This window comes from Priapulus caudatus, unplaced genomic scaffold (assembly GCF_000485595.1).
Source record: "Priapulus caudatus unplaced genomic scaffold, Priapulus_caudatus-5.0.1 Scaffold95, whole genome shotgun sequence".
Classification (NCBI taxonomy): Eukaryota; Metazoa; Priapulida; class Priapulimorpha; order Priapulimorphida; family Priapulidae; genus Priapulus; species Priapulus caudatus.
This window is the reverse complement of record NW_014577156.1, coordinates 399,592-420,359: the sequence shown is the minus strand read 5'-3', so window position 1 is coordinate 420,359 and position 20,768 is coordinate 399,592. Positions and strand designations below refer to the sequence as shown.

The 20,768-nt window shown below is 41.7% G+C and overlaps 1 protein-coding gene across 1 annotated transcript; it reads right to left on the bottom strand.

The window, feature by feature from the left end:
• Nucleotides 1-567: 567 nt before the first annotated feature.
• LOC106804984 (AFG3-like protein 2) lies at nt 568-20,594 on the bottom strand. Its single transcript, XM_014806416.1, has 20 exons — nt 20,390-20,594; nt 16,837-16,990; nt 14,213-14,375; nt 13,779-13,947; nt 12,059-12,133; nt 11,459-11,583; nt 10,257-10,427; nt 9,327-9,429; nt 8,218-8,355; nt 7,498-7,651; nt 6,823-6,952; nt 6,348-6,445; nt 5,935-6,045; nt 5,560-5,675; nt 4,953-5,033; nt 4,572-4,691; nt 3,847-3,951; nt 2,015-2,104; nt 1,625-1,733; nt 568-1,242 (listed from the first exon to the last, which is right to left on the bottom strand). The coding sequence occupies exons 1-20, from the start codon at nt 20,462-20,464 to the stop codon at nt 1,109-1,111; spliced, it is 2,421 nt and encodes an 806-aa protein (XP_014661902.1). The 5' UTR covers nt 20,465-20,594; the 3' UTR covers nt 568-1,108.
• Between the last annotated feature and the right edge of the window lie 174 nt (nt 20,595-20,768).

Sequence of the window (20,768 nt, the reverse complement as noted above, 5' to 3'; positions counted from 1 at the left end):
AAATTATACAGGAACACATCTCCATATCGTGATACGTGGTGATTTGGTTTGTTCCCCATCTTCTATACGGTAAAGCCCACTATACATACTAGAAGGCACTATTACTGATATAAACAGGGTCTATATGGGTTCGTTATTTTGATTGACGAAAAATTTAATTATACGCTTGTAAAGTAAAAGTGTGTGAAAGGGTTATTGTATAGGACTAAAGTGCTATATTGTGTTATAATGAATTGATGATTCTTCGCTTATGTTTAGGTTCTTTATAACATAAACTAAGGCAAGCCAAATTAATGTTGATGTATCAGCAGCAGATGAATGGCAAAGAGATTGCCTACCTAATCAATGTGATCATGATGTCTGTTTGGTTCAAGCCACAATGTCAAATAAGATGCATATGAAAACGTTTTTCTTTCGTTGGAGTTCTATGTACAAATACAAAATATGACAACCAAAGCACTTGGAACCGGTCATGTCAGGTGAATCTTTAGCTTATTGTTAGGCAGAGTGATCATTCATGTAACCATCTGCCAGAGCTTGTTGTGAATAATAACAAGCAAGAAATTGTAACTCGAAATACTGTGCACAGTCATTTCATTTATTACATAATCTGCAATGTTCACAAACTTAAATAGATAACTTCACTCTCTTTCCAGCCAGGCGTATCTACTTTTCTATGTGTTGCGTTATCTGGTTGACGTTCATGGTAAAGGAAAGGGCTTTTAAAAACACCAACAAACTTCTATCATTTACGAATGATACTCTGCCATTACCTTCGAGTCTTGGAGTTGGATCGAAATCGTTTCTATTTGTCTACACATTCGTCCTCGGGTCTATCTATAACATTTTGTAATAGAAAACGTCGTTCTGACACAGTAAGAGCGCCCACCTTAATGTCTCTTGGTGAGAAAACATTTGTGACGTGCAAGTTTAGCCTTCGCCTCAGTTAAGAAAACGTTAACCATGGTAACTGGAATCTCAGGCTTCGTACAGCGATGAAATCAGGGGGGGGGAGTGGTTGTCTTAAAGACACGATCCGATTCTGAACACGTAATAATTGGCTCGTAATACGGACACTCCGTATAACACATTGCCGTTAGCCATGTTGTCATGTTGACGGGGTAGCAGGTTGCTGGTCTGGCTTGCTTGGCTTATCTCGCTTATCGCTGCTCTTCTCTTTAGGGTTGTTCCAATCTTTTAGACCTTCTGGAAGCTGTGTGTCCTCTTCAAACGATCCAGTACCTTTCACGCAACAACCCAATATACACTTTAATATACTGTGCATACAGAGTAACTGTGTTTCAACGACAATATATATCGCAGCGTAAAAATGCAATTTTATTCTATCAATTTCGTTTTAAACTGATATTGCAACAACTGGAAGATGAGAAACAGAGCTTCCGTTTCCCAAGTAATGGATGAACTCAAGTAAGATTTGTGCAGGAGTCTGCTCTGCCATGGCGTATACTGACAATCTCGGCTCAATATTCATACAAACAATTTTATTATTTTCTCAAGAAAAATGTATGGGTAATAAGGAAAATTTGGTAAAATAACACAGCTTGGGTATGAAAAAAATCCTTCAGCAGGGTTAAAGGGTTGTCCAATAGCCATGCTTTTATACCTTCAACAAATTCCTCATAAGTAGACTTTTCCTTCCATGGTCTTGGCCCAAGCAAGTCTATCATATCGTCCCTATTTAGAACCTCCTTCTCAAGTAGCCTCAGCGCTACCTGAAATCAGTAAGTATACTCGATTTACAATCGATATCACTTGCATATTCAGTATATTTTGATACATATTCAAATAATGAGAATTATAAGTTGAAATGATGCATAACACATGTCAGTTTTCCATTCTGTAATCATATAATAGGGATTACTTGCAATCACAATTACCTAGGATATTTATCTAATACAGAAACAACTGTTTACTATTTACATAAAGTGTTCACCTTGACCTCGAGGTAATGCAATTACATTCCAAAATTGTATATACAAATAAAATTGCCTACCTTCTCTACATGCTCTTTCTTTGCTGTCAGTAATGTCATAGTGTGGTCATATGCTTTCATCACAAGTTCCCTTACCTCCTCGTCAATAACCTGCAATGACCAACATAGATAGAACAATAAACGTACACACCACCACCTGGGGGGCAGGGCATGTGTAGACATGATGGGTGGGCTAGTCAGACATGATGTAATAAGGACTCTACATTAACTTATTTAAGAACTCATGGCACTTTGCAGATTTAAACCTGAAACCAGAACATTGCAAAAAAATAGCTGCAGTTAACACAAGTTGGATACATTCAATCCATATTTAATCCAGACGACTACTGATAGAGTTAAGTAGTTTGGTTTAAAAAATTATTATTATCATTATTATATAGTTTAGTATGTTTGATTGAATTTTTACTAAAAGTAATCCACCAAATATTGTCTCAAATATACAACCCATGTCCAAAATTGTTGTACACGATAAGTTGATTTACTAAGTGAATACTTTTGATGAGTCTGAACAATTAATTGAATTGACTTATCTGCCAAATGTGACTAACAGACAGCTCTCACCAATCATTGTAGTCATAAGACATTCTAAAAGACAATGCTTGGCAACAAAGTGCTGCAGTCGACAATTTAGTTGGTACGGGCGAGAGACATATAAACTACCACTAACTACCACTAGCAGCAGCAGCACCACCACCACTACCACGACCAGCAGCAGCAGCAGCACCACCACCAACACTACCACTACCACTACCACTACCAGCAGCAGCAGCAGCAGCAGCACCACCACCAACACTACCACTACCACGACCAGCAGCAGCAGCAGCAGCAGCAGCAGCAGCACCACCAACACTACCACTACCACGACCAGCAGCAGCAGCAGCAGCACCAACCAACACTACGTCGACTACATGACGCAGTTCAGCAGACGAGCACCACCAACACTATCACTACCAACTACAGCAGCAGCAGCAGCACCACTCAACACTAACCACTACCGACGACCTAAGCAGCAGCAGCACAGCAACCGACTGCAACCAACTACCACTACCACTACCGACTACCAGTACAGCAGCAGCAGCACCAACCACCAACACACAACTACACGACCCAGCAGCAGCAGGCAGCAAGCCCACCACAAACATACCGATGACCCAAGGCAGTCAGCAGCGAGCAGCATCACCAACACTACACAGCTACCACAACCAGCAAGCAGCAGCAGCACCACCCAACGACTAGCGCAATGATGCCAGACGAGCAGCAGCAGACCGACCAAACACCTACCACGTACCCACGACCCAAACCAGCAGGCACAGCAGCAGCAGCACCGACCCAACACTACCGACTATCCGACACCAAGCAGCAGCAGCAGCAGGCACCACTTAACCCTACTACTAGCCACGACCCGAAGCACAGCAGACCCACAACAAGCCTACCGACTACCGCAAGCGAGCCAGAAGCAGCAGCAGCACCACCAACACAACCACTACCACTACCAGCAGCAGCAGCAGCAGCAGCAGCACCACCAACACTACCACTACCACGACCAGCAGCAGCAGCAGCACCACCAACACCACCACTACCACGATCAGCAGCAGCACCACCACCACCACCAACACTACCATGACCAGCAGCAGCAGCACCACCAACACTACCACTACCAGCAGCAGCAGCAGCAGCAGCACCACCACCAACACTACCACTACCAACAGCAGCAGCACCACCAACACTACCACGACCACGACCAGCAGCAGCAGCAGCAGCAGCAACAGCAGCAGCCCCACCACCACTACCACTACCTCTATCTACCACCGGCAGCAGGATACATTACACACCTGTGCGGTCTGTTCGCTGTAGGGCTTCTCCATGACCATCTCACCTGGCTGTGGCATCTCGAACGACAGGTTACCGACCTTCGGGTTCATGCCGTAATGCACAATCTGCAAGCAATTCCCATGCGCCATGACATGCCATACTCGTCCTTAGACGTAACATGTTATTGACAACCACATGACAGAGATCATAACCTAGATGGTGCCAAAGACAATGTTTTAGTCTCCCAGCTCGATTGTAGATGAGCATGCACATGCCAGGGAACTGTCCAACATGAGTAACTATTAGTGCCCCCAGCACTCTCATCAACGATGACGTGTGCTAGATTGCCTAGACAAAAATGCTTGGCACATTAACCTTTTAGAGAGAGGAAATATTATCCTTTAAACCTAATTGGACCTAAATTCCACCATCAGAGAATGGCCTGTTACAGCTGGCAGTACAGTTATATTGCTCATATTTCTTCTAAATATAAACAAACAAGGGTGCATTGTCAGAAACACAAACAGTTATGACTATCATAAGTCTGCAATGTCATAACTTTCACCCCGACTCTTGTCAAAAGTTATGTCATTTTAGACTTATGTCATAAAAACTTATGATGTTTCTGGAAACATGTCCTTGGAGCCCATCTAACACGCAGGTAGAAGGACATGCCATGTTGTGAGGGCCAACTCGGACACCCTACTATTAATCTGTGCGCAGTGCGTACGGGAAGCACTATTACCTGTGCATAGGCACTTTGCGTGATCTTCTGTAGGTCATCCTGAGCACCCGTTGTGATACGCTTGAAGAACAACTGCTCTGACACTCGGCCTCCAAGTGTCATGCACATCCTGTCAAACAGCTGTGGCAAATAATGCACCCCTGTTACTTCCAAGTGAAACTCAAGGTTGATGTGCATGTGCAGTCGCATGTATCGATGATGTGGTATGTATAAATAGAAAGACTTGTAAAATTGTATATTGTGTCAACGTACTGATACTTGCATAGTTTATAATATAATATGCTGTGAAAACAGACAACTGGTAACAATAGACTGTTTAGATCTTGCAGTTACTTGACTTTTGCTTTATTATTTAGTAGTTTCAAATGAGAAACAACATACCTGTTCCGTTGAATACAGGTACTGTTCTTTAGGGAGATATTGTGCATAGCCGAGTCCCTTGCCTCTGGGAATAATTGATACCTGCATTTAAAAAGAAGCAGAAATTCTCATCGAGCTGCATTGTACCAAGGTAATTGTTATGATACAATTTGCTGGGGTTATATTATGTGTTGCATCATGACATGGTAATTGACAAGCTACATTGCATTGTTGTAGGGTAAGTGTTGTATTACAGTGTGTCATGATGGTTAGGAGTCAAGACAAACTGTATTGTAATGGGATAAGTATTGAGAGACATTGCTATATAACCAAGTAAGTGTAGTGTTGCCATTCATTACACTGTGGTTATATAAGTACTGACTTACATTGCATTGTGGTGGGTGGCAACACTACACTTACTTGGCTACATAGCAATGTCTCTCAATACTTATCCCATCACAATACAGTTTGCCTTGACTCCTAACATACTACGTTGCATTGTGGTGGGTAAGTGTTGACATACATTACACTGTGGTACGGTAACTACTGATGTAATACATTACATTGTGGCCAGCTACATTGCATCATTGCAGATAAGGAACAATAGGTAAGCTTTCTGCTCGCATACCTTCAGCAGAGGGTCTGCATGCTCCAGGAACCAGCCAGCGACTGCGTGTCCCGCCTCATGGTATGCAACCGTCTTTTTCTCTTCTGGCTGGAGCACCTGCGTTTTCTTTTCCATTCCTGAGTAATTGAAAAAGATATATAAAGGAAAGAAATATAAGATAGAGATATATATAAAGAAATATAACAACATATACATCTCACAAAATTTAACAACTCATATTGTGAGAGCTTGGATATGAATATCCATACATACAAATAACATGTGCACACGCATGCCTACAAGCACACGCAAACACATGCATGCATACGCACATAAACAAACATGTGCCTGCGCATGTGCGTACAAAATTTATCATGGATGCTGGCAGAGGCATACCTGCTACAACTCGTTCGATAGCCTGTTCAAAGTCCTTCCACGTGATGTATTCACTGAGCGTGCGAGCAGCAATCAGTGCTGCTTCGTTACACACGTTTGCTATGTCGGCACCTAGAAGCACAGATAGCAGCAGCCCTCGTGAACAAATTCATCACACATTTCTGTGCTATTTGTGACTACGGGAGCAGTTTAGCATTTTGGTGTACCACTTGAATAGAATGCTGAGCCTTTGTAGAATTAAATCAGCACTCAGTGCATGGAAATATAGTCATGTATAGTGAGTAACATTATTTTCACTTGGGTCTTGCACGGAGAATTTGCAAAAATGGGTCACATCACAAATGTGTATTTTCAGATATTATTATGATGTATCTGACAAGGGGGCCCGGTTTACACATGTATGTGGATCAGACCTGTGAAACCAGGAGTAAGGGCAGCCATCTTCCTCGCCAGGTCATTTCTATCCAACTTGCACTTCAGCCCTTTGAGATGCACCTTGAAAATAGATGCCCTGAAAATGCACACACCATTCATAATAAAAGACACGTTACTCAATCCTCTTCAAACAACACGAGTAATTACCAGCGTTTTATATCATACTAAAACGTATACCATGTAATTATAGAACTAAAGTCAGTGTTGATTTCCATTTGGATCAAAATTAACTGTAATACGCTCTAAAGATCAAACAACTGAAACAGTTAATCAAATTACAAGCAATTTATTATTATTCACATGTGAAGTCAAATGTATGTAATTGAATTAAGTGATGTTGACAATAAATTTCTGATAAACAAACTTGTATCCACACACATATCCAACTACGTTATAAAAACTGATACTCTGTCTGTCATTGACAGATGTTTGTTGCAATTTTAAATTACATACCTGCCCTTGATGTCTGGTGCAGGGACAAATATCTGCCTATCAAATCGTCCAGGACGCAGTAACGCTTTGTCTAAGATGTCAACTCTGTTGGTTGCTGCTAGTATAACTACATTACTTGTTGTGTTAAACCCTAAAAAATTCAAGCCGTGCCCTTTTATAACTCATTCTGCCATGTAAGAATATTTACATATTATACAAATTAGCATTCTTATCTATTGCCTTTTGGATTGTACCTCGGAATGACGTTTTGCATCTTGGAGGGAACACAGACCATGAAGCAACATATAAAGATTGAAAGGTTGGCTTTCATCCAATTGTAAATTCCAGATACAAACGAAAATTGTTTAAAAAAATGTTAAACAAACACAAATAAGGCATATTTTAGCTCAACTGCAATGTACATACGACTATAGACCCAAACCTTGTAGGAAATTCACTTATCAACCTGAAGTGCTCCACAAGCAGCTCTAGCAAATGAGCCGCATTGCCATAAGGGCATTCGAAAAACACTGCTTAGTAACAAAGTGCTATGCAGTCCATAACTTCGTGTGCATGCGTGTTTAGCTTGACTAGCCGAGCAGCAGTATTCATCGGGGTAGGTGTGGTTATCTTGCTCACATGGATATAGGAGGATTAGGCACGGTTGATGACCCCGGTCTGTAACTAACGGCTTACCATCCATTTCGACGAGTAGCTGATTTAGCGTGTTCTCCTGCTCACTGTGGCCGCCAAAGTTCTTGCCGCCTCGCTTCCTGCCCACCGCATCGATCTCATCGATGAACAGTATGCAGGGTGCGTTCTTCCGCGCCATCGAAAACATGTCCCTCACCTGATGCATAAATCAGCATATGTAAGCAGCAGTGAGAACCATTCCAGTGATATGAAGAAGATGGTGACCATGATGATGATGATGACGATGATGATGGTGATGATGATGATGATGATGATGACGATGATGATGGTGATGATGATGATGATGATGATGATGATGACGACGTGGCAACAAAAGGAGCTCAGCAGTTGCTATAGCAGCAGCACCAGGAACAGCACCAGCAGAAGTAATAGTTAAAATTTCACCAACTAGTTGCCAGTAACTCTAAAAGGATTCCTCCTGTATCAATCACATGACTACAACAGTATTGGTGTTGGCTACCATCTGCTATTCCAATAATAACAATAGTGATTGACACCACGCGTATCGCCCACGTGTATACACTGACAAAAGCATGAACTTACTAGCTGTAGTCATCGATTCTGTTCTTTACTGATTTGCTACAGCAAGTAAATGAAATTTATTGGAATGCACAAGCTAATTTCTGTGATAGCCTGTAAATTTTTTATTTGAGGAATACATCTATAAAAAATTCAATGCAGGACTGCTTGTCATGTACTTACTCTTGATGGGCCGACTCCGACAAACATCTCTAAAAACTCCGAGCCAGACACTGATATGAATGGTACGTTAGCCTGACCGGCAGTTGCTTTCGCAAGTAGAGTTTTTCCAGTACCGGGTGGACCTGTTAGTATCGCACCCTGAAGCAATGAACGACATTGTTTAGAGCAAAATAGCTGTTATTCATCATTGTAATGTATTGTTGAAGGAACACAACAATAACTTGGCCACCTTACAATACATATGCCCCAGTTTTCTGAAAACTATGCTCAGCATATGAAAATGCATATGCATAGGCATAACAGACAGAGTATACAATACCATCAAAAATAAATTTAAAGATGAATTTAAACATTACAACCTCGGAGTCCTAACCTAAATACAAAATGACTTGTACAATGTGCAAAAAATATCTTTATTCTTTATTACGTTGACTATTCCACAAATTCTGCTATAGCGTGGGTGAAGACAGTTAAGACGTAGTGTTATATAGCTGGTTTCGTTTCGTGCTGCGGTGAAGCTTGAAGGCAACGTCAGACTTGTCTCTGTGTCTCGTGCGATGTGAGTCGTTGACGATGGAGATCACAGAAAAACCAACACGTCTTTACGGTAACAGATGAGATGATATTTTATTCTACTCAGAGGCTACTGATGCAGACTAGTGTAGTACTGCATGAGAAACTGTACTTTGTAAGAACTTTGTAAAACTTGTAAACTTCGCAGGAACCTTGTAAGAGCTGGTAAAACTTGTCACCACTGCTCGCGCATCGTGCGCGGCCTCGCGGTGTCAACCCGCGCCCACGCGCATCGTGCGCGGACTCTCTCTTCGCTCTTCTGCCTAGACTACTTAAGATAACTAACCCTACCACATTTGTTTAACACGCACGCTCGCCGTGTATTTCTGGCCTGCGCGCAACCAACCCGTGCTAACCTTACATAATGGTCTGCGGCTAAATGATACACAGCGCGCTCAACGGTCGCTGCTAATGATACACCCTATTGCTACATTCGTCATACATGTGTCACCAGTATCTATTCAAACTAAACTACTTTCTACCTTCTAATAATTCTACATTACATTAACACTGTTACACGTAGCGCGACGCCATACCTTGGGAATTTTCGCACCCAGCTCTATATATTGCTGAGGATTCTTCAGGAAATTCACAAACTCCATGATCTCAATCTTCGCCTCTTCGCAGCCAGCTACGTCCCTGCATGACACAAAACACAGAGCAGATAAAACAAGAGCATCGCATGGGTACCCATCTACGTCCCTGTGAGGCGTGAAACATGGAGCAGATAGAACAACAGCTGGTGTCTGCTCCTACATCCCAGTATGAAGTGAAATACAAAAAATAACAATACATAATGGCATCACGGAGGTACCTGCACCCAACTCCCTACCCCTCCATAACACCAAACACACGAACAAAGAACAACACCTGTGCTATTACCTCAGAAATACCATTTTGTGATATCTTAGATCAAACACAATAACAGCAATCACTCACGCACCGTTTGCCACTACTACAGCAACAGAAGGAGCATCGCTCCACACCCCATTAAGAATATCTGCTTATTCTGCTTTATCCAGCTGTCTTAGACACAGACAAAAATATAATTATCCAACATTTGCTCCAATCTCATTCTTAAACAATCCTCAATCTACTTACATCTAACACCGCGACCGTCGATGCCTGAACGTGAGTCAAATTCGGACCTAGAGCATTCACTACCCCACTACCATCAGACCATCCTTAAAAAATTCAATGTTTGCTGTCCCCCGACCCATGATTTTTTTAGTGGGTAGGTAGGTAGGTCTTCTTCTTTTTTGTGAGGCATAATAGTTATTTTAAGTCTGCCCTTATGTTTGCCACACATGCTTTGTGTTTCAGTCTTAACTATAAAAAATGAAAAAGAAAAAAAAAAACCAAAATGTAAACAAAACTTTTGGGTCGCGGCTATTTTCGTGGGTCGGTCAGAGGACAGCAAACAGAATTTTTTAAGGATGGCCTCCAATATCGCTACCAACCCATACCTGAACGTAACTCCGATCTCATCCTTGTTAATGAGCTTGGCCGTGCTCTCGCCCATGCCAAAGATTCCTCCTTTCTTTGAGCCGCCGCCCATTGCTCCAGCCGATCGCCGCATCATCCACAACAGGAAACCGATGAGTAGGATAGATGGAACAAAGCTCATCAGACTCGACCTGTGGAACGGATGGAAATACAGTTGTAGCGAGGGTTGCGTTCGAGTGTAATATTGGTCACTACACAGTCCATCACTAACCGATTAGGAAGAGAAAGGGGAGAAAGAGAGAGAGAGAGAGAGAGAGAGAGAGAGAGCCGGAGAGCAGAGACGGAGAGGAGGATGAGAGAGAGAAGAGAGAGAGAGAGAGAGAGAGAGAGAGAGAGAGAGCGTGCGAGAGCCAGAGAATAGGTGCGTGAGAGAGAGAGAGAGAGACAGAGACAGAATGATTGATTGAGTGAGAAAGGGAGGGAGTGGAAGCGAGCATGAGAGACAGACAGACACACAGACAGATATAGAAAGGGAGTGAGGGAGAAAACGAAGGAGAGAGAGGGAGGGGGGAGGATGAGAGAGAATCACAATGATTACTTACATCTGCATCATACTGCATATTCACCGCATATGACAGGCCAGGTTTTAGCCAACTGACCAATCAATTTGGCCTGATTGACTGGCAGCTCAAGTCAGTCACTGTTGCAATAGTTCATTTGCTAACTTTATATCTCGGTGTCAACTTTCATCAAACCCACATGGGGTAGTGCACTGTACACCAGAGAAGGTCCAGGACTCCACACACATGCAGTTTAGAGGCTGCAGTGAAGGTTTACCACAGGCTTACCGATGTACAGAACTACACTTCCGATTACACCATGCACCTAATGCATGCCTCACATAACAGGTGTACCACAACCGAAGCATATGCGTCGCTACATTTAGGCAGTACACTACGCACTTCACGCAGATGAAAATATGCTGAAAAATTATGGAGGCACTTCGATCTCTACAAGATGCTTCCTTAGGAACATTTTATTAGAAATCATTGAAGGTTGGACCTAGACACTATTGCAAGGACCTAGACACATGCAATAACATTCACAATGACTATTCTGCCTTTCAGCAACTATATCAAGGGACTACTTTCTCACAGACTCTCAGAGGAGGAGGCAGTATTTAGATAGGCTGTGTCTTGGAATTGTGGACGACCTCACTTACCCGTCGAGTTCGGACTTGTAGACGACATTGACAAAGTTTGCCGCATCAATGTTCATCTCTAGCTGAGTGTTCTCGAGATTTCGCTCAAAAGAATCAACGCTGCCAATGTTAAACCACAACACATTCTGAAATAAAACACCCAATTAGTACAGATAATGATAAACTAGACAGTTATATATGATGGTACATCCACCTTGTGGTTTTTAGAAACAGATAATTCAGCAGAATTTGCTGCATTGTGAATGATTAATTAATGATAACCGATGATGATGATAATAACAGTAATGGTGATGATTACACTGATGCATTAACGATGATATATGTTTGAGTATTCTTCCACATAAGGAACTTGTGTCCATATGCATCACTCGAAATTCACATAACTACATAATTAACTATCTCCATAACAAAAAGTGTAGTAATATGTGAGCAAAACAAAATATGTAACCATAGTGGTAGGTGCTTTATATGAGTTAACATGTGTATGTGGCTATGCGCTCTTATCGTAATGTATGCTACAGACTCTCGAAAAACACATTCTTGGTAATTACTAATTACTGTGAAAATTATTCTCATGAGAACAATAGGGAAGCTGCTTACCCCACCTTCTACCTGGATGCCAGGTAGCAGCTTCACTCGCACCCATTTCTTGTTGACGACTTCTAGTTTCTCAACCTGTGCACATAGAAAAATAATAATATTTATTTAACTTTTTATTCATCAAATTCATTGTGTCATTAAATACTTCCAAAGCTACCATTGCGGTTTTATGCAGACTCCCTATCCCCGCCTGATTAGTTAAGGGGTGATGCACAAAAACCTGTAATTATCAAACACAAAATACCTACACTAACAACAATAAAAATAGACTTTTATGCGGGAGTTCCTAAATGGACAATATAACTAAACCTCTCAAGTTCATCTTTTAAACATTTACACGTGCTGCTAGTACATGTAAGTTTCATCAGACCATACATGGCAGGGTTTCTTCTGAAAGAAAATTAGACAAAGGACGAAGGAGGTAATGGCCAGTTTGGGAAATGAAAGTGTCAATGACACTGTAGCTCACCTTGGGTGTGATAGAAGAGGGAGGGGGGATATATAAAGCAAGAGTATATATGGGAGAACTCCCATTATATACTCTTGATAATGATAATATATGAGTAATTTTTGATGCGAAAATAAATGTTTCAGATCTGTTGGCATACAATCTGACGGCGTTGACCGTAGGCAGACAGTGAAATGCATAGTGAAATTTCCAAAATCTACCTAATTTGCATAAATTTTAAAAAAAATATAAAAACCCGTGTGATATGTTTTGGGGCCAGTCCTTATTCATTCACATACCAGAATTGAGCAAAATCCTTTGACCCTGAACTGACTTATGGCTATTTCCATTTTTGCCAAAAAGTGGACCTCGCTCGAAAGTAGGTCGACTACTGTATGCAATTTGAAACATGTGGGTCAAACGGTTCTTGAGTTATCGTTGACCATAGGCTGACACTGAAATGCATAGGCGAATTGCCAAAATCTACCTAATTTGCATAACTAAAAAAAAAATCAAAACCTGTGTGATATGTTTTGGGGCCAGTCCTTATTCATTCACATACCAGAAATGAGCAAAATCCGTTGAACCTAAACTGACTTATGGCCATTTCCATTTTTGCGAAAAAGTGAACATGGCTCGAAAGTAGGTCGACCGGTGTGCTCCAAAATAAGACGTTCAAACCTAACCCAAAAGAGAAACAACTATATGCAATTTGAAACATGTGGGTCAAACGGTTCCTGAGTTATCGTTGACCGTAGCCAAATGTTGACGGACGGACGGACAGACGGACGGACGTATGACGGACGACACTCCATGGCATTAGCTCATCTTGACGATATAAAGGTGAGCTAAAAAACGTGCGTGCCGTAGGCACTTATGCGGACGCATCACATGACTCATTAAACGTACATGGCAATCTAAATATGCCAGAAGCACGTGGTGATCTATTTATTTTTGGGTTGACTCTATTTTGACAACGGCGGGTAAATATAGGAAAATTTTCACAACGGCGATATTAAATTTGACAACGCTGGTGCGCCACTGTGCCTCTTATGTATAAGAAACCCTGCATGTGTAAACTACATGAGCCTGTGTGAGTGCCAGAAAAGTGTTCCCAAACATAACGATGATATAAGCTGACTGTTAAAAGGGCCCATGCAGGCCCGCTCAATCATCAAGAGGCAATGTGCTCGGCCATACTGAGAGCACCTCAGAGGAACTAAACTCCAGACCTTCTTGCATCTTTAAGATCTGTAGAGAGCTGACACTTACAATGCCCTTGGCGAGATAGTTGCCGACAAACTCCTTCCATGTGATTTCCTTATGATTCATCTCATAAAGTGCGAGCAGACCAAGGAAGCCGAGTCCCGTTACCGCGGCGATATACATCATCTTCTGTTGCTCCTCGTTACCTCCGCTGCCTCCAAATGAGCCTTTCCCTCTTTAACATAAAAATAACATTGCTGCTTTGACTGCATAGAATCATGTATACTCAACTTTAAATTTGATTAAATCTATTACATCATTATACATGTATACCATCAGGAGGAAATAAAAACAAATTGTTTGCGAAAAACAATTGTTTTTAGTTCAAACTGATATCACATTGATATTTTTGTGAACTGAAAATGCAGCTCCTAGTCCTACAAAATTCAGTACTCTATTATTTGATTTACTCAAAACTATGTTCATGCACATTCACATACTTGTTACCAGACCCAAATGAAAAAGGCCATGGGTCTGTAGGTTTCTTTGGTGTTGGGGGTGTGCTTCCGTCTTTGGGTGTCCCTGCACCCTCACTATTGGGATCTGACTTGCTTGGTGGGGAATCCTTTGCATTGCTGTCCTCCTTTGATTCTTTTGCACCCTCTGTTGAACAAGTTTTAAAACTTTAATCATTACAAAAAGCAGTCATAAACTAAGGGCATCTGCATACATTTCGATTTCTGCTAAAATACAACCGTAAACTTCACATAGCAAACCACAACAAGTGCCGCGGAGCGAAAGCGCTCATCTAACGTCTACTGCGGTGACTCTGTGGTAGAGTGGTGGGATTCTAGTAAACCCTGTTAGTCCCAAATGTGTTCACATACACGCCGAAACAGTGGACAGGGATGGTATCAGGAACCTTCTCAAAGGAATGTTCGTTGGGATCGTTATGAAAGTTGCCACGAGATGGCGCGTACGTTTAAGTGTCTTCAGATTAAAGATGGAAGCTCCCATCATACGTAGTAGCAACAACTATTTGCAAGACAGAATAGGTAAGCACTCATCCATTTACCTACGCATGCCTACAGGCTGCAATAGAGAGCTGCCACCTGTAACCAATTAACGCAGGCAAAAACTACACAGTACCACCACCACATGCACTGGCAGTGGCCACTGGCAGTGGCATATGTTACATGTAACATACTGACAGTACAGAATGCCATAGAAATTATACGATTTAAGGAGCATAAACCTTCTTCAACCAAATTTAGCTTTTGAAATTTCACTGTGACATTGTAGCCTCATACATCCAGGCATGTATAGATTCTACTAGCAAACCCGGCAGTCAAATTCTTTCTAACAGACAGTAACAAATCCATGTTTAACCCTCCTCTTGAGGGTCAAAAGGTTATCCGACACTTACTCTTCGCATGTCAGCAGAAGGTACATTTCATGGTCCTTTCAATAAAGCCATAGAAATGCTAGGTCACCGCTGAAACAAAAAAGTTTTTCAATCGCTCTGTCAGACCATGTCCTCAGAAAATGTTTAAAATCTGCCCTGTGCCCATTGACCTTTGACCTGTGACCTCCAATTTCGGCACAGTGATGGTTTTTCCTACCATGATGCTATACAGGGACTATCACGAGCCTAGGTCGAGCCGTTTAGATTTGTGCCGCAATTCTGCATTTCCTCCCTATACCTTAAGTTAAGGAGGGAATGTTCCCCCTTCTTTTACACCTCTTGACCTTTGACCCGCAGCTTCGACATCCCAACTCGTTTTGATGATCCCCCCCGACGTCCCGAATATCGTGACCGTACGTCGAGCGGTTAAGATTTGTGCCCAACTGTTGACAGACGGACGGCCGGACGGACGGCCAGACGCACGCACGCACGCACGGACGGAGACGGACGGACGGACGATCGTGCGATTCTACAAGCTGCATCTGACTTCGTCAGATGAGCTAAAAATCTAGAAACATTTCGTAGTAATTTGAATGTAAATCTTGACACTTGACAAAGATGTTCACATTTTGAGAATAAATACCATGCTGGTATCAGATTTATAATTTATAATATAACAACATGTCTATCATGAAACTGTCACAACTGAACAATAACTGCTACCCATTTTTGACACACTGCTATCATCTAAGTCTGTGTACAGTGCTTGACCACTGTACTCGCTCATGACATAATCATGCAACATACACAACATGAGATTAGCTGTAAGCTTTTCACAGACTCCATCCTGTTCACTCAAACGTCTGCCAACAGCATAGTAAAATGAAATAGCTCTCCTCTCACATCAACACACTGCTGTACCATGAGCTTAAAAACACAACTAATTTTTTTAACTGTTATTATTTTTGATGTGTGGCTCAAATTCTATCTTATGTAATTTTAATAACATAGATAGCAACTTACATAGCAATCTTTACAAAGTTTCTGCTCATCGGTTGTGATAACTATCATATAGCACCATGCATCAATTTTGTCTCAAGAAAACTAATTTTGCAATTGGCTTCACACATTAACCACACTTCCTTATGACGCTGTCACACCTCCATATGAAAGCCAGCATATACCGACGTATGAAAAATGTGGTGAATACGCTGGCATACGTCGAATAAGTTATGGTTAAGCTTACCCATAACTTATTCGACGTACGCCAGCGTATTCACCACATTTTTCATACGTCGGTACACGCTGGCTTTCATACGGAGGTGTGACAGCGCCATTAAGGTGGTGCTAGCAAGGAAACTTGTTTATTTTTACGTTTATTGTTATGGATCACACTGGCAGCCTGGAGTATATACATTCATCCGATATAAATATAGTAGGTGTCTAGGTGACACTACTCAAAATTACGCCCCCATAGTTATTGCATGAGTACTGGTAGTGTATTGACTAATGCCTGTGGTTCTTAGCCAGGTTTACACAGAAAAAGCCTAGGAACATGACTAACTGCTGTTACAGGGCACGGATTAGGTGGAGGGTTAGTATGTCCAGTGCTTTTCTGAGTTGCGCAATCTAAGATCTACCGCCCTTAATATATATTTAGTTCAGGGTAGTAACCTTGCTTAAAACATCCCTTACATTTATTCATGCAGCACGGCATACCTGAGGCTTGCTTTGGAGCAGCCTTCTGAGCTCCTGGGTAGAATTTTTCGAACCCCTTTGGTGGCTTTTGACAGAAGCGTTGCCATTCTTCTAGTAGGCAGCTAAATGTCCGGGGTGATATTTTTCTCGTTGCAGTTGTTAACTGCCTTAGGCTCTGAAGGTTGCAATCATATTGTGTTAGTTATTAAGTTTTTTAATCACCTTTTTACTATAGTTTGACAGTGTAACATTCAAGTCATTAGGCAACACAAATACAGTAACTCAAGTACAACTTCTTTCCACATACAGTGCCTATCTAGAATATATAACATCGGCGACTACAATCGTACAATGAAGATGGCCAAATGTCAATCCGTGAGTAATGCTGTGGGTAGTGTTGTCAATCGGTTGTAATTTCGTAATCGATCATCGGTTGGACCCAAGTAACCGATGATCGGTTACAATCGGTTACTCGGGGTGTTGAATGCCTGAGTGTGCGTAACATCGTGCGCATGTACGTGTGTGCATGTATGTGCTTGTTTAGCCCTGTTTACTGTTTGTTTTGCACTGTTTACTACTGTGTGTATAATACATGTATGTTAATAAAAGATAACTTGTATAGTGGCGATGATATCTCTGATTCTCATCACTTTTCCAAGTTTTCTTGCTCAAGTTTTTTTTTTTATGAAATTGATTATGGATTTTGATAACCAAGAGCTTGGTTCGAGCCACTGTTCAACCGATGATCGAGTATAATCGATGATCGTGACATCACTAGCTGTGGGGCTGTGCCAGTTTCAGCTCTACCGGTATAGGCCTTCCACTCCCGCTACACAGCTATACTACAACCTGTGACGAGGATCTGATAAGAATGTTTACAGTGTAGCCGGCAACGCTGTAGTCAGTCCTTGTGTTTTGAAAAAGGCAGGCGAGTGAAAAATCACACGCTTTGGCTTGCCGAGGTGTGTGATTTGCATCCGAGTGCCCGCAGGTCACGAGGCAAACTAGGGGGGTTCCGCATCCCCCCTCGGAAAAAATTTGAAATCTAGACTTCATGAAATGCTATTTCCAGCATTTTGGGATAAAAATTAGCTCTGCGTTTGTACTCTTAATTTTGACATTTTTTAGGTGATTTTTTTTCATCTAACAAAATATCAGTTCTTGAACATATTGATGGATAACTTGAATCACACATTTAGCATGTTTAGTCAAAAAGGAACAACACTCAAAGCAGACTATTAAAACTTTAATAGTATTTGCAACATCATAATCATTCAGTCACTTGTTTGCATTTTTGTCAATTTGAGGTATTTCAGTTTCATTTCAAGAAAACATACATGTTTTGCAATAAAACTTCACTAAAAACCTAAATCAGGCTTTTTAATTTTCATTGTCAGCTGCATCTTCATCACCAGTCTCGATCTGCTGTAGCAATTGAATACAGTAACAGTCATATTCATCATGTATGGCTCGCGTATGATAGGCCGGACGGTTTTGGTTTTGGTTTTGGTTTTGGTTTTAGTTTTGGGTGAGTTCGGGTGCAAAGCAGTCAACGCAGGCAGTAGGCTTTGTGAGTTACGACAGTCGAGAGGTGTGTATACGGTTCAGTGTGTAACGGAAGAATACCAGAGTCAACGATAAGTCAAGCTTTCGTCGGTGATAAATAAATGATGAGCGGATGAATTGATGTTAAAGACTGCTGTTGGTATAAACGTTACAACTGTCGTTATAAACATGTGAACCGACTTCCTGCAATGTCCGTGACGTTTACAACCGTTTGCGTTTATCTTCGAGTTTATAAGTTGAATTAATGAAAAACAAAACACGAAGCGAGGTGCGCGTTTTGATAATGCTTAGATGCGCGTTTTTTCGCACTTCTCCTGATCGATCGAGGCGCGCGATGGCGCACGAGCGCGATCGCGCACCTTAAAACACAAGGACTCTGTAGTAAATGCTAGATAAACTTGTATCCTAAATAGCCGGCCAGCTAGAAATTCACTTTTAAATCACAATAACAGGGTCAAATTGGCCCCTTTATTGAACACAAATGATCGCACTACCTACTAGAGTGTTACTAGAGTCAACTATACAATATTAAGTGCCTACCATACAAAGAGAACACTAGTCACTACGGCTCCGAAGCGCTTAGATCAAGCATCGCATGCTGAAATCACACATGTATCCATATTTGAATTAAAAGAATTGTGGAGCTACCGATACGTATGCGCCCTGCATTGTTCCAGGGATGGGTGGGTAGTCTTCCACCACCACCACAGGGGTTGGTGGCAAGTAGCTGCAAGAAGGCAAGTCAACTGCTTAGTGATCACATTATTATTAAAACACAACAAGAGATACATAATCATTACAGATATAAGTTTGGAAAGTAATCGAGCTCATTAATTGATTAAATTTGCCTCCCCTAGGGAACCGTCCACCTCTCTCAGGAAAATGGGAGCGCCGCCATGGATGTATGTTTTGGTCGTATGATTGCTTGCATTACATAGTGGGGCCAATTTTGTCACGTTATGGCGATTTAAATGTGAATTTCTAGCTAGCTGGCCGGCTAAAGAATAAAAGTTTATCTCGCTGGCTAGGGTGATTTTTTATTGTGCCACAGACTACAGCATTGCCAGCCATGCATTGAACATTCTTCTCAGATTCTCGTCATAGGTTGTAGTACTATATATATAGCACTGTAGGCGTAGGCGTAGCGGGAGCAAGGGGGCTGCACCGGTAGAGCTATGTCAGTTTGGTCCTGCACCCAGAGATCCCTACTGTAGCCAGAGTGGTTCAGACCAGAAGTTCTCATCTTTTTACACCTACCATTCTCTTGCTACCATGTGATTTCCCTGCACATTTACTTTATTCTTGCCTACTAATACTCTTGTTGTTTGCGGTCTCTTTTTTTATTCTCCAACCAACTGCCAAGCAACACACCGGTCATTTGAGAAAGATATTCCTTAACAACTGGCTGTAGAACACGTACTTACTACAGCTGATAGGGTCTATGTCCCCCAGGGTACAGCCGGAACGTACCCTGGGTACGTTCCGGAACGTACCCTGGTAATTATCTAGCTGATATGGTTAGGGTTAGTGTTAGGGTTAGGGTCACAGTTAGGGTTAGGGTTGGGGTTAGGGAGTAGGCGTAGGCGACTCCCTAGACCCGTTAGTGGAGTAGGCGAGGTACGGTCCGGCATATTAGATAGTAGTATTTAGTACCAGGGTACGTTCCGGTATACCGGACCGTACCCAGGGTACGTTCCGGCAGTACCCTGGGGGACATAGACCCTATCAGCCTTACTACATCTAAATGAGACCGAAACAATGATCAAGGTCAGTCACTGAGTGAGTAAAATTAATGTATAGTTACTTGCCAAATGTTAGATGAAACTTATATAAAGCAAGATACTTGTATGTTTGTCAAATTTAGAACATTAAGCAATGATACACGCATGTTGCAGTGAATTATTTCTAACAGTTGCGTCATGCACTGCCACTAGGCCTAGTGGCAGTGCTGCTGGTGTGCTACATTCCAGTCAGTGAATCACATCTTCTTTGGCTTTGCCAAACATACCAATCTTCTGTGGATCTCGCTTCTTCTCATTAAGCTTCCGCAACACCCTGTTATAGAAATGCACCTATACGCCATTATTCCTTACGTTACCACCATGTGTGAATATCGTTTTTATCGGTTAATCACATAAACAGTTTAAACAACACTAATCTACGCGTTTTGTACTAGTGACATGTTGCCGACTTGACCCTTGGCTTGACCCCATCAGTGTACTGTAAAGAGCATGTTATTTATCGTATGTTATCTAATCGTATACACATAAAATATTTGCACTTATCTATATAGTTTTTACAATTATAAAGTATAGATAAATAGTATTACAATATTTAGTTGTATGTATAAATTTTAAATAGTAAAGTAATAAAATTATTCTTGTACG